Source organism: Dermacentor variabilis, unplaced genomic scaffold, assembly GCF_050947875.1.
Source record: "Dermacentor variabilis isolate Ectoservices unplaced genomic scaffold, ASM5094787v1 scaffold_12, whole genome shotgun sequence".
Lineage (NCBI taxonomy): Eukaryota > Metazoa > Arthropoda > Arachnida > Ixodida > Ixodidae > Dermacentor > Dermacentor variabilis.
In genome coordinates this window covers 54694921-54708876 of record NW_027460280.1, presented here as the reverse complement: position 1 = coordinate 54708876, position 13956 = coordinate 54694921, and the positions used below count along the sequence as shown (strand labels likewise).

At 41.7% G+C, this 13956-nt stretch overlaps 3 protein-coding genes across 5 annotated transcripts in view; all 3 read right to left on the bottom strand.

The window, feature by feature from the left end:
• Nucleotides 1-6223, bottom strand: part of RpL26 (ribosomal protein L26) — a 193674-nt gene extending 187451 nt beyond the window's left edge. The window contains exon 1 of the mRNA XM_075677346.1: nt 6209-6223. The gene's annotated coding sequence lies outside the window, so the exon portion shown is untranslated. The remainder of the gene's footprint in view (nt 1-6208) is intronic.
• Nucleotides 1-9493, bottom strand: part of LOC142566375 (hexosaminidase D-like) — a 76768-nt gene extending 67275 nt beyond the window's left edge. The window contains exons 1-3 of one of the 2 annotated variants that reach the window (XM_075677326.1): nt 9356-9493; nt 6432-6547; nt 2724-2827 (exon numbers count right to left, since the gene is read on the bottom strand). The gene's annotated coding sequence lies outside the window, so the exon portion shown is untranslated. Of the gene's footprint in view, nt 1-2723; nt 2828-3271; nt 3571-6431; nt 6548-9355 lie in introns of those variants that run through there. The other variant, XM_075677328.1, reaches the window with a different exon arrangement.
• Nagk (N-acetylglucosamine kinase) overlaps nt 6981-13956 on the bottom strand; it is a 36600-nt gene continuing 29624 nt past the window's right edge. For both annotated transcript variants that reach the window (XM_075677341.1, XM_075677340.1), the window contains exon 9: nt 6981-13156. In XM_075677341.1, the coding sequence (XP_075533456.1) occupies nt 12978-13156 (179 nt within the window). In that variant the 3' untranslated portion in view covers nt 6981-12977. The remainder of the gene's footprint in view (nt 13157-13956) is intronic.

Here is a 13956-nt window from a genome sequence, read left to right as displayed (position 1 = left end):
GTAATGCGCCAGTTAGATAACCGTTGAACCATTAGGGTTACTGAATGGGTACCAAGAAAAGGGAAATACTGTCGAGGACGGCAGAAAACTTGGTGGGGTGATGAAATTAAATTCGCAGGCGCTAACTGGAATCGGTTGGCGCAGGACAGGGATAATTGGAGATCGCAGGGAGAGGCCTTCGTCCTGCAGTGGACATAAAATAGGCTGATGACGAAGTGAAACTTGGCAATAAATAGTTGCAGCGAAGCAAACATTTTATTTCAGTTCAATAAAGAATTAGGCTTCTACTGTTAACACTACAATAGACGAGTGAAAACATAAAATTGCGTGCTTATAATTTTATTTTTGTGGTTACCACCTTATTTAGGTAACAGGGAAAGTTTGAAGTACAAACTATTTGCAGCCTCACGGAGGAACAGCGGCTTGCGATTATAAGGGCGTGGGCGGGGCTTCACTGCAGACTTGAGTTTTATTCGACTGTACGCCATTTCATACATCAGGTGTAACGCTGTGGACGCTACGCAAGTAGTGCAGTCTCCAAATTTTATCACTCCGCGTGTTCCATGTATGCTTCGCTGGGCGCCAGCGGCGTTTGCTTGCACAAGCATGTACATGAGGCTGCCATGAAAGGAGGCAAATAAAAAACAATAAAAAGCAAATTGATATAATACAATGTGTCAGCAGCCGGATCAGCGCATGGTTTGTCTGCTTCTACGGGCAAATTCTTATTTTCATTCAGAACTGACCTTATATAAAGAACATTTTGACAAAAATTGGTCAAAAGAGACCGAACTGTTTCTAAGTGCGAACAAAGCCACTGCAAAAAGTATCTCTAGCCTCCACAGCATTGCACCTGATGCATGAAACTGAGTGCTCTCCACATGGCTCTGGTGGCGTCGCCAGTAGTGGCGGAGCTGCGATCGCATCCACTGTGACGCATGTAAATGCTTGGTGCGTGCAGGTTTTGTTCCGATTTTTCCCCCAAAGAACTTTATTTATTCTGTAGTCTATCAGACAATAATATGTGCATTGTTTTTCCTACACATGCTAAAGAGGTCTCTAGCCACGCTCTGGAGAATACGCACTTTCGATCGCAATTTAGTCCCATCCGGATGAACTATTTTTCAACACTATAGAAAATGATCACTCATACACGTTCAGCAATCAGGATCGAGTTTGTTTAGCTTACAGTGTTCAGGGCACAGACGACAGTCTATATACGATCGCGAGGGATCAGATTCAGATTACACATAATCACAATCGAGTGATGGCGTGACAGGGGAATTAAACGTAGCTGTCACCACAACATTGAACGCAAGTTTAAATTAAGCAGAAGGGTACGCATTTGGGGTGATTGGTTGATGATTACGGGCAGAAAACAGCGCAAAACAACAAGGCAAAGAGAAGGACAAAGACCACAGCACTGACTAACAACAAAATGCTTTATTCTTTCGGAAGCATATGTATATTCTACCACTACCACGAAGAACAGAACAAAGAAAAAGTGACAAATTCAAAAGTTGTTATCAATGAGATAGGAACGCTATCTACTTTGGAAGGAGTGAAACCAAGAGGTGGCTTACACATGCGTCACCGCTATTATGGATGTGAAAGGCTTCATAAATAAGGGGCATGCATTCACCATGGTATTTTGACAAAAAGGCTCATCTTTAAGACGGCTGCGGAATGCGGCTACAAGCCATTTTTTAAAGATTTGACCTAGTCGGACAAAACATAAGGCCTGCACCATGCCTGCACCTTGGCATTCATTTCAACTGTCACGCTGTGCCTGCACTGTAGAAATTGAGCAGCATAATTTCTGAACTTCTCGTGAACCACTGTGAACTGGTTGACAGTGGTGCATGCAAACTGAACGGACCTAATTAGTAATTATTGTATGAAACTCGATGGGCACGCCCGCCCGCTGTCACTACAGCGCAGTGTATTCTGGTCTAGTGGCAGCCATGTATAGGTTTTCTGTTATGGGATGTGCTCAATCTCCGCACTGGCGCCACTGAGCACGCCAAAGGCAGCTAGGCACGCCGGCGACGTCGTGACGCGAAACTGTGCAGTTTTTAGCGGCGTTGTCTAACCGTGACATGCGTGGCCGCATGCACGTATTGCGCCAGAATATACTTGCTTGCCCTTAAGAGCTGTGCCCTAAAGCAATTGCAAACCATGACAAGCGAAACAAGCGCGAGCGAGAGCTGACGTGAGCAGACGATAGTACAAAACAAGCGGTTTGGCTGAGGCCAGATACGAGTACGCATCAAGCAGTCAGATGGGTTCACATGACACCAGTTTCCTGCATGCGCACATGACTGAAGGGGCCGCTCTCATTGGTCTCTGCCTTTCATGGCTTTCATTTCCCACTCCGCGTTCGCTCGGTTACACCGACACTCACCGCAGGAACCAGCGCCTAAGAGCTACGCTCTAAAAGTAAAGAAAATATGGCAAAATTCAAGAAAGATTGAAAATGCTGAACCCTAAATGTACCTTTAAATGCCGAGGTTTGGACCACTGAAATAACACCAAGAGTGCTCTGCTTGGCCAGTTACGGAATATTAAGCATATCTTCATTAGAATGTAAACAGCTTATTTCTCACACACATTTAGTAAAGACACAATATTCTGGACACAAACTTTCACGCCAGCAATTGCTACAACTTAAAGATATAAAAATACCAAGTAAAAATTTTGTAAAAGACATGTTTGTTGCTCACCACTGTTCACAATATGGCTTCCGGTTAAATTTTGGCTGAAATATCATGCTTCAGATGTCAGTACTTTAGTTTTGGCAAATCAGTATGGCAGTTAGAGACTAAACCTAAAATGGGGTTGGGGGGTGGATAACCAAAAGAGGGTGCAAATTTGTTTCAGTACAGCAAACAGTGCAAAAGCTTACAACATGGATAAACTTGCAGAGCGCATGGCCTGGTATTTCAATAAACATACACCAGGGGGGTTATTCTCTAGGCGTCCACCTAGTGGACATGTTCATTTCATGTGCTGCTGAAGTGCTGATTTGCTGAAGGCACCTGTCTCCTTCTCACGCTATACCCCAGCTCAGCCAATCATAACTTCAGCAGCAGAAGACGAAATGGATATGTCCACTAGGGGGACCCCACTTACAGAATACCCCCCCTCTTCAACCCCCCCCCCCCCCCAGATGAGTTGCACACAGGCTTGGAGGAACAAGCTTAAAGTGCAAGCCACTAAAAATTCAACACACACAAACTTGCAAAATACATCAGAGTAATTAAATGTGTACCTTCAACTATGCAAACTTTTTCCTTCAGCAGGGGTGAGCTCCTACTCTGGGAAGTCTAGAAAGTAAACTGTTGCAGATTGTGCAGCCGAGGTTCCAGTCCCTATATTTTCCTCATGTGTTGCTAGCCTAGACATGACCTTCAATGTACAGCCTTTTTTATAAGGCAGACGTCCAGTTGTGATCACTCGAAATGTCAGAAACAATGAGAAGGCTGAGAAAGCAGGCAGATAGGTACTCTTCTCAGTGGTCAAAGGTACACGCTAGTTCATGCCATTTGAGTGACAAATGCTGCACTGATGGGTTGGGAGTAGCAGAGGCTGTGCCATTGTATTATGAAAAAAAAAACCAGCCAAAAAAAGACACACACAGGAAACATACAAGACAGGAAAGAGGCTGTTCCTTCTTTTTTTGGCTGGTTTTTCTTAGTACAATGCACCAACTAGCCCGACAATGTGTTTTGTTGTGCCATTGCATTGTAAAAGCAAACACCTTTGCCATTAACTGCAAGGGTCTATGATTTTTGCCTTAGAGCTGACCAGGCATACAAGTGACTAGAAAAAAGAATTGATGAGGCTTGATAAATGAATGCTGGTGCCAAAGCATTCCCTCTGACAGAAAATACTCATACTATTACACCTTGCCATTCAATCTTCATTTAAAGGGTTAAAAGATGTTGGGTTGACAATTTGCATGAACCCAAAGGTCTCAAAATGGCAAAATGTTAAAAGATCCAGGAAAAACACGGGGAAGGCGGGAGATGGAAATTCAAGACGATGAGAACAAGCAAAATGAGAACAAGGCAAAAGTGGGAGCCAATGATTTGACAAGTGGACTTGTCTTTTTCAAGGTGACATATGCTTTCCTCGACACAGTATATATAGGTAGGGTTCTTCCAAAGAGGAGAGGGGGTAAGGCAGGTGGGCGAGGCAACAACCGAGGGTGTATTAAAGACAAGCGTGTAGAATTGAGAAGCAAGATATGCTATTCAACGTCGGTGGAGAAATGTGAGGTAGTGCCGTGTGTCAGCCGGCCATGTGTTTTTTCGTGGAAGGGGCCTGGACAACAGAAAGGGGAGGGGGAGGATTATCTGCTCCTCTGGAGGTCAGTGAGCTATCGTCTCTATGAAAGAGAGAATAAAAGAAGCAGCAGAAAATGGTGCTCGTGGAAAAAGAGAAAGTTACTAAAATGGAATAAATATATAAATAAAAGAATAAAGGAAAAGAAAAGAAAAAAAAAACACTAAGCAACCCAATGAAAAATAACTAAGTGCTGTTGCCTACAGCTTGTAATTTAGCATAGTGAATAGATTCTAAAGCTCCCTTTGAAACGTTTATGCCTGTGAGTTGCAATGTATTGAGCTTATGGATGAGGTATAATTCTCTGTATTTTCTGTCTTGCGCAGAATGGTAATTTGACCGCAGGATGTAAAGCTTAAGTTGATCAAAGTTATGGCCTGGTTGGTTGAAGTGCTCGGCGAGAGCTTTGGGAAGCTCTTTAACTGTGTCCACACGATGTCTATCTAACCTAACATTCATTGATTGTCTCGTTTCACCGATATATTGTTTCTTATAGAAGGAATATTCAAGCATATAAACTACATCAGAACTAGTGAAGTAAAGACAGTTTTCACTTCGTGTGTATAACTATTTGCGGTGCTTTTAATTTCAATATCACTTTGAAGTTCCTGCAGGTTTTACACCTGGGATGACAACATACATTTATTATGGGGGAATGATGCTGGCTGACTTTTGCATGCACTAACATGTGTTTAAAGTTTCTGTTGCTGCAACAGGTCAACCTTGGTACCACCGGGAACGCTTCTCTCAGAAGCTCGTTGCTTGATGATATTGGGCGGTATTTTTGTAGGATGTTGTTTATGTTTGGGAAGGCATTAGAATATTCTGTTATAAAGGCTGGTGGTCTCCCAGATTATGGCGTAGGCTGTTTCTTAGCTAATTCCAACTGCGTCTCCAATTTCGACGTGACGTCATAAGCTCTATTGAGGCAACAGAAACTTTAAAAGACATGTTAGTGCATGCCAAAGTCTGTCAACATCATCCCCCATTTTAGCACAGAGAAATCAGGAATTATGATATTTAACGAAGAGACAAGTAATTACGTGGTGTCAATTCAACAGCAAGTCATACCCATAGTTAAGCAATCTAAATACCTTGGTGTTTACATAAACAAAGGAAAGGCTTACTCAAACACCGATCAAGATAATTTGAAAATAAAGGGGAAGCGGAACGCGGCAATAATGAAAGATACAGTACTTTGGGACCACAATAAATATGATGTGGTGCGTGGAATATGCAAAGGAGTAATGGCGCCAGCACAAACGCCATTCTATGCTTAAAATCGGATATTTTGTCGGGGTTAGAAGTTAACCAAAGATCAGTAGGCCTTGGGAGCCCACGGCAAAACCACAAATGAGACAGTGCAGGGTGACATGGGATGGGCTTCGTTTGAAGTCATAGAAGCCCAGAGCAATATTTTTTCAAGACTCGGATCAAAATAACTGGGCGGCTAAAGTGCACAAGTATCTGCACTTGAAAAGCACGGATAAAGAATGGGGGAAGAGATCAAGAAAGTTGGAAACAAAGTACAGGATAATTGGTAGTGTAACTAGACAACCAGGAGTTGTCAAAAAGAAAGTGAGAGATACAGAGACAGTGAAGTGGATGCAAAGAATGGAAAGAAAACAGACCACGAAGATTTACAGTAATGAGAAGAAAGAAATTAGACAGGAAAATCTGTACAATAAAACGAAAGGAAGTGCCTTGTATTTGAGGCTTGGGCTGGTTGCCAAAGACCAAAAACGTGCCAGAGCAAATATTTGCAACAAGATGAGGCATGCATATATTGTAGCAAAAACCGGAGACCACTCAGCACATCTTAATGGAATGCAAAAGTCACCCAGTAAGACCTGTAGGTAATATACGCCTTCTAGAAGCGCTTGGATTTCAAGTGGACAGAAGCATCAACATAAGCAAGAGTAGTTTGAGTATTGGTAGGAAAAATCAGAGAAGAGACTGATATGACCAGATCCGTAACAGGTATAGGTAGCGGTACAAGATAGATGGAGAAGTTTTGAGGAAGAGAAAAAAGATTAAGGAGATGTAAAACAAAAATGCTAGAATGAGAAGCATGCACAGCATACCTGAGTAGCTCAAGGAGGCTAGGTGATTATTTGTCACTGCCCCATTTCAAAGGGGAAGCCAATAGATCATCATCGTCATCATCGAGTCGAGGTGGAGTGTTGACTGGAAGAACATTCTAGAACATGGGGATGAATTGACATAAAATTCCAGCCTCAAAATAGAGTACACATACCGTATAGGCCACTTATGGAACTTAGACGGATATGTTCGGCAAGCTTGTTAACATTCATGATTTTGCAGCAGCACAGGAAACATGACTACGAAAGGAAACATGCACTTAGCCCTCGTGCGCTTTCTTTCTGCATCAACTTTTTTTTCTTTCTTTTTTTGTGCTGCTCTCATATCAACTCCCACCAAAAATGCTGCATGCCTCAGCGCACATTTTTCTGCACTCATAAACAAGAAAGCAGCCTACTGTGATGTGATGAGCAAAGATATTAACATTATAAAAAATTAATCAAGTAGGAAATTCCCCATAATTTGAAATTTTTTTGTGATTGCACACAGTGCATGTAGAAGTATGAAGCAAGCACACACAGTTTGCAAGGTTGAAGAGCTGGAATAAGAAAATTTTATTGTGCAATAAAATCAATCAATGCACATTATCAGTGTCAACAACCAACCAGCACTTCTAGTGGCTGTGACCTCCATCGAAAACACTTTCTTTTTTGATCAATATTATGGGACAACTAAGTGCACAGTTCATGAAATAGAAATTTCCAGAAAAAATGGCCCACGTCAAAAATTCAACAATGCCAGCACAAAATGGTGTTAGCTTTTAGGGTCAACTTCCTCTTCCATTCATAGCATGTGCAATTCTAAGCACGGAAGCCTGCGAAAAATAACCCAAAACTGGCGCTATTTCTTCCTGTTAAAACAAATGCATGATTAAAATTTGCCAGCAGCTGCACGTAGTTTATAGCATACGTTTCCAGCTCATTAAAACAGAGCATCCATAGAATACATGTATATGTGTGAACAGTAACACTTTTTAAAGGATAGTTTAACAAAATTACTGGCATAAATCTGTCCAAGTTGTGTTGAGTGATTTGGATCACTGAACATCGGATAACATTAAGATCAATGCAAGTTTGCTAGCATGATAGCAGCTGTTACTTAGTTTTCCAAGTGGCTAACATGAATGATGTTCACTAGGAATTAAGAAGGCTACAGAACAAAAAATGCCAGTGCAACAGGAAAACAATACCACATATCCAGGATTCCTGGGTGTGGTTTGAAATGGGTGGAAAAAAAAAGCATGTGACCTTGTCACTATGAGCTGCTCACATTAAGGTTGCCAGACATACTGTTCTAGCCTGGGCAGTCAAATTTTGTGGCTTCCAACCAGCTGTGCATCTTTTTTCTGTCAACAGTGTCAAAGTTACACAAAAATTCCATCTTGCAAATACTGCTTTTGCACCTTCTTCTGTGTCACTGCACATGTTTGACGCAGAAAAGTGACAAGCTAAAGGTTCAGGGTCATGGCTTGTGATGTACGCAGCAGATTTAAGGGGTCGTTGCCTGCTATGTACTTAAGATTCAGCCAAATTTTGGGGGACCGCTGCACTTCCGAAGGCAGTAACTGCAACCAAGCAAATGCTTTTAATTCACATCTCAATGCCGTCTAGCTTGCCTTAATGAACCTCTCAGTGCCAAAGTTATTTTAATAAACAACTCCAGCAAAAGTGTCATTGAGACAAATGTTTCCTGTGAACTACATGAGAAACTTCAATAAAGAACTGGCTTTAATCAATACATATTCTTACAGGACTACTATAATAAAATCAATAACTATATGATAATAATTCTAGGTCACATCCTTCCGTTTACAGCCGAAGTTTTCACTCATAATATTGAGAGGTTTGCTCTTGAAGGAGCAAAATATCCTCCTAACTTTTTTGTTCATGCAGAGTTGAGCTAATCAATGTTTGCATTTTATTTATTACCCCCTGCAAGTAGTTGCAATAAAGATTAAAAAGGCGGCAGCAGTAGTGGTAGTGGTAGGAGGGGGGGGGGACATGTTTTACAAAGACTGCAAAAAAAAAAAAAAAATGGGTTAGTATTCCATGGTACAAAATGAATATGAGGGTGCGACAATAACAAGTGTTGAACAAGTTGCATACAGGCAGGCTAAGAGTGACAAGTGCTTTTCATCGCCTTCTAATCAGATACAAAGTAAGCAAATCACCTGCAACATAACAGGCCCTTTCAACAGTTTTATCAATATACAAAGTAGCATTCTTTTTGGGCATTACAAATTTATTATACTCTATTCACACAAGGCACTTTCAAACGTCAGATCATGATCAAATTTCTCAATCATGAGTGGCTCTTTTGTTCAAGGTGTGGAAGAGGGAAGATTGTAATTGAGATATTCTATACCAATTAGGCCCAATCACAATAAAAAATTCCTCGTGTGAGCAGGAAATTAACAAAAGGAAATATGACCATTGCATGGATCACAACTATTTCAGTAGTGCCATTGGTCAGCTGAGTCAGCTGAATTCAGTGCTAAGGAAATTGCCTCAAAAGGCTATGAATTAGCTTGCGTGCAATTACCTTTATCATTTGCACGTGGCATTTCCCAAGCAAGATAAAAGAAGGCCTTTCACTTTTTCTGGATTACGTTGATGATGTAAGGGACATCATAAGCAAGTCAGCTCGGCTAAGGTTGTTTGCAGATGCCTGCATTTTATTCAGGGAACTTGCTAGTCAAAATTACCATGTATTGCTAATCCTGGCCTTGATAAGTCTTTTCTGTGGTGTTAGAAATGGGGCATACAACAATTTTGACACAACTGTTTTCATGAGAGTAACCAACAGGCAAAATACCTTGGCAAAAAGTCAGAAAGCCAGTGTAAAACTCAGCGCAATGTAATCATAATCATGAAGACAAAGTAAAGTTCAATTCTATGTTACTTACTGTTTTAGTTCTCTGTTGTGTCAACTGAATAAGACAATAATGTGTTGATGCAAATAACGTCCTTTCCACTGGGGCCATTTTTAGGATTCATGACACACTGTGCAAGCATGAACGAACAGGACAGAGACTGAAGCAGACACTGCCACAGCGCTTCTACATTGCTTGCAGATGACTCGTCCAGTCGCACTTGCACATTGTATCATGAAAACAAACTAGCCCGCCAATGTATTTTAGCCATTTTTAGGTCCTATAGCAACCTGCAAAACACAAAAAGCTCCTAACATGTCCTAAACTGAATAAAATTCACTTCAGGTCAACTGTCATATCTTAACAATTATTCTCCCAAAATGTACACCTTCCCAAATGCAAAATGTGCAAGCTTTTGAAGCGAACAAAGCAGCTGTTGCTGATGGATGAGTTAACTAAAATTTGGGAACACTTTCTTGAATGTAAGGCAAAGTTCTTACACCATAAATCTCAGTGCAATATAGTGCTTGGCTCCGATGCGTACTTTCAGGGTGTCTACCAAGTTGACATTTCCAAATTCCCCGAGTTTTCCAGGTTTTCCCCGAGTGCCTTTGCAAAATTCCCTGAGTGATGCAGAACTGTGTTTTATGACAAGATGGGCTGAAACCATATCACCCGATGCTGTCACTCTCTAGTAAGCATGCGAAAAATTTAAAGAGAAACGACATAGTCCAATTTGAATACCAAGGAGTAGTGCTTATGTTATAAAATAAGAGAATAGAAGGGAGGGGCTAGTAAAATGCACAGCAAATAAAATCTCTTAAAAAAAATTGCAAATCGAGTATGACATTCTCAAATAAAAATAATAAGGAGATGCATACACAAGCAAATATTTTCGAATATGAGCTATTTCTATCAACTGATAGCAACCTCAGTGGTATGAGGCCCAAACGTTGTCACAATTGAGATTCTCTCTCAACAGCTCTCAAATCAACCTCAACTGTCCTGACATACTCTCAGCCCACGCACGACGCCTCAGTGTTGTGTTTGACTACTTTAAAGAGTTTATTTTGGTTTGGATGAGGGACATCTGCATGTCGGCATCAGCCAACACTGTTTTTTGAGCTCAAGCTCCTTTAAAATGGCGGCAGCACGCTTCCTTTCCCGTTCATTCCTCAATGCGTAGGTCCTTTCTGTTTTTGTCCTCCTTCCACCACTCGTTCGCCCCACACACCACTTGAAGGATCTTCTTGGTCAGTTGCACAGTCCACGTCTGATTTTTCAAACTCCCTAGGAGCCGCGAAAACGCCAGCGAAATCGGCCAGTTGGAAAAAATAAATGCCTGTCATTTACTGCCCTTAAGGGCTCAAACCGCCACAGGCACATTCAAAAACACTCTGAAGGGCTGCCAGTACATGTATTAGGCATATCAGTGCTCGTACTGTGACAGGAAATATCGGGTACACGCATGTATAATTAAGGAATACATACTGTGTCCCATGGCAATAGCCCCTTCCCACGCTTGTTATGGTTCACTGCAATACTTTTGTGTAGGCTTCACCAAGTAATATTTATGTATGGGGCGAAGCCGCCTTTCGGGAACCGGCATTATGCAATGCACCGTGCTTTCCAAGCTTCTAAGCCAATCACGAGGACCACAAAGGCGGAGTCCGTGCCATTGCTGACAGCAGCGAACTCTTTCAATAGAAAACACGGCACCCAACGGCAAGAAGCTTCATAGCGAACATCGAAGCAGCTAGGCCTAGCGTTGCCGCAGTGGTGGCTACGGATGCCAGCGGATCTGCGTGGTTTGAGGCGGCAAGGTAATCAAAATAGCAGCAGTGGTGGATTTGATTAATGCCGTTTCGGACCTGCGGTCGCGGCAAAACCTCCAGAAAATCGGACGACGAAGAGCTTTTACGTTCGAAATTTCACACATTCTGACACACTGACTATGGGGTACGTGGTGGTGCCACGAAGCCGACCAAATTATCGGGAATCCGGAAAGTCTATCGATGACGGTACACTGGCAACTCCTCCAGCCGACGACAGGGCGTCAAAGACGACTCATTACGATTCCTGTCTGTTACTCGAGCCAGCATTACTCGACTTTTGACCCTTTCAATAAAATTACAGCTAATTTTTCTTGATAGAAGCACAAATTCCCAAGTTTTTCCCGAGTTTTTCCAGACTACTCGAAATCCCTGAGAATTCCCAGTTTTCCCGGTTTTTCCGGTTGGTAGACACCCCGACTTTGTATTCAGTGAATCCTCTGCACAAAAGCAAGGCAGGTTTTAAGCCAGATGTACCTAACAACTACAACTGCTGATTGATGGTTAACATGTTTTTTAGAGACATTGCTGCAGTCCTGCATGCTTTTCTTATATTTCTTTTTCTCATTATGCCACGCAGCAAATCATTCAAAGAAAAGAAATGAGCAAACTTTGCCCGAGTAAATGCAGGAAGGTTCTCGTGGCTCTATATCCAAAAACATGCACCTTCCTGCCAAATATGACAAGTTTTTCAAAGGCTTAAGCAAAAACAGAAATTTGAGACTCAAGTTCGATGTTATGTCCACATACTCTTTTTCTGCCGCATTTAAAGTTTCAGAAACTTGTACTTTCCTAAACAGGTACCTCATACAGGTGTTTCGTTTGGTCTGCCTCTAGTGCCAACTTTCAGAGTAAAGTTTCAGTGCAGATACCGTTCAATGCACTGAAAAGCTTCACTCACCTGTGTGCTCTCAGCAAGCAAACAAAAGGTAATGTGTTATGACTGTGTTGTTCCTTAAAACTGTTGTCTGCTTTTTTGTTCATCAAGAACACCAGAACACCTAGGGTTCTGCTTCCATGAGCTGCTTTGCGATGCAGAACAGCAGGCAAAGAGCATTTAAAAAATGTTCGATGTGTTTCCGATGACCTCTTCCACTGAATGTGTTGTGACCCTTCTTGGGGTCATTACTTAAATTTTGGGAAGCACAGGCCAACTGGATTTAAAATGTGCCCAAATATTAGGGTGTACATTTCCTTACTATATCCATGAATAAAAGCAGAGGAAACCACTGGTGCCTTAAGTGTAGCGATGAGCTGTGGTCGAACAAGGAATGTCGCTGGAGCCAACATTTCGACAAGCCCTTTCGACGACAGTAGTTCCAGTGACATTTCATGTTCGAACACTACTCATCACTTCAAGCCTCCATCTTCCTGTGAACTTCTGTCTTGCAAGGAGTATATTGTATTTCATATGCACTGTAGCATGCTCAAAGTAAATCAGTATTGGTAAACTTTGAACAGGCACTCTGTGGGTATAACAAGGTACGGACAGCACCACAATGTGCAGATAACGAAAGACAACTCTGGTACAGCACAGGCTTGACTTAACACTAAGTGAGGGTAGGCTCACACAAAGAAAACAAAACTAGAATATTGACGTCTAAGATTTTAAAAAATAAAGAAAGGACAAGGCAAAGTTTTTTCTTCTTATTATTATTATTACTAAAAAAAAACGTCTTGTCACTAAATGCACATAATGGCATTGTTCATGGCTTGGTATTCTATGCCTTCTAATGTGCAGCTCATGCCTCTTATAGGTTATACCCAAAGCTTGACTTTCTATCACATGTTACGTTCATGTGCACAAAAAGATACATCCAGACCTAGTTCTGCTTGCTACCCTGTTTGAAATGGTATAGCCGGGTGGAATTTTCTTTGAAGTTGATAGGCAACTTGCAGTCAACCAATGAAGCCCCATAGAATGCGGCTCCCAGTGCAGCTGATACAGTTGGCTGGAGGAGAGTGAACTCGCGAACTTTGGGGCAGAGCACATCTTCAAAACCTGGAAAAATAGATATATCATTTCACATCAATCATGTTTCAGAGAAACTGGCAGGCACCAGGCCTTGGTTAAGCACTGCCACAACATCAATATTACAACTTAGGTGTTTCCCAGATTCCCAGTGGGCACTGAAAAGGAACAATAAATCAGTTCCAATTGACAAAGGATTCTTCCAAAACTTTACTTTTGTTAATTTCATGGTAGTAGGTTGACCATTAAAAAGTTAAAATGGAGGTCAAATTTGCTTTCGTTTAATTTCGTGCTGAAACCCCAACACTGATACGTCAGTGTGACATCACAAAATCTAAAGTACTTTTTCATAATTGGGCCACTGTGGCTCAGTAAATGGTCTTTAAACTGTTTTAGTTCACTCTTTGGCTCTTCTAGAATACAATGCAGTCAATCTTTACCGATGCCAAGCAAACACGATAAAAATGTATGAAATCATGGCGAGCTGGTGTGGGTACTTCAAGGCACAGTCCCCACCAATCTTTTGTTTTTCTTTTTTGTCTTACCAATTCTGATCTCATAGTAAAAGTGGCTTTAGTGCATTCATAGTTTTTCTCTTTAGTGGCCATTTAAACCTCATAATGAGGAACTCTGACCAAATATAGTCGAATGGCAGCTACTAGGCTGCTCATCATCGTAACTGTGGACTGATTCATTGGACATAGAGTTATCAGCCAGTTGCCCTGCAGGTATAGAGGATGCTGAAGTGTAGAGCGGATAAGAGGAGGACGAAGTGAGGTCTGCTGTCTGCCATCTTTATTGTTGGTGCCGCACTTTTAGCGCCCTTGTAC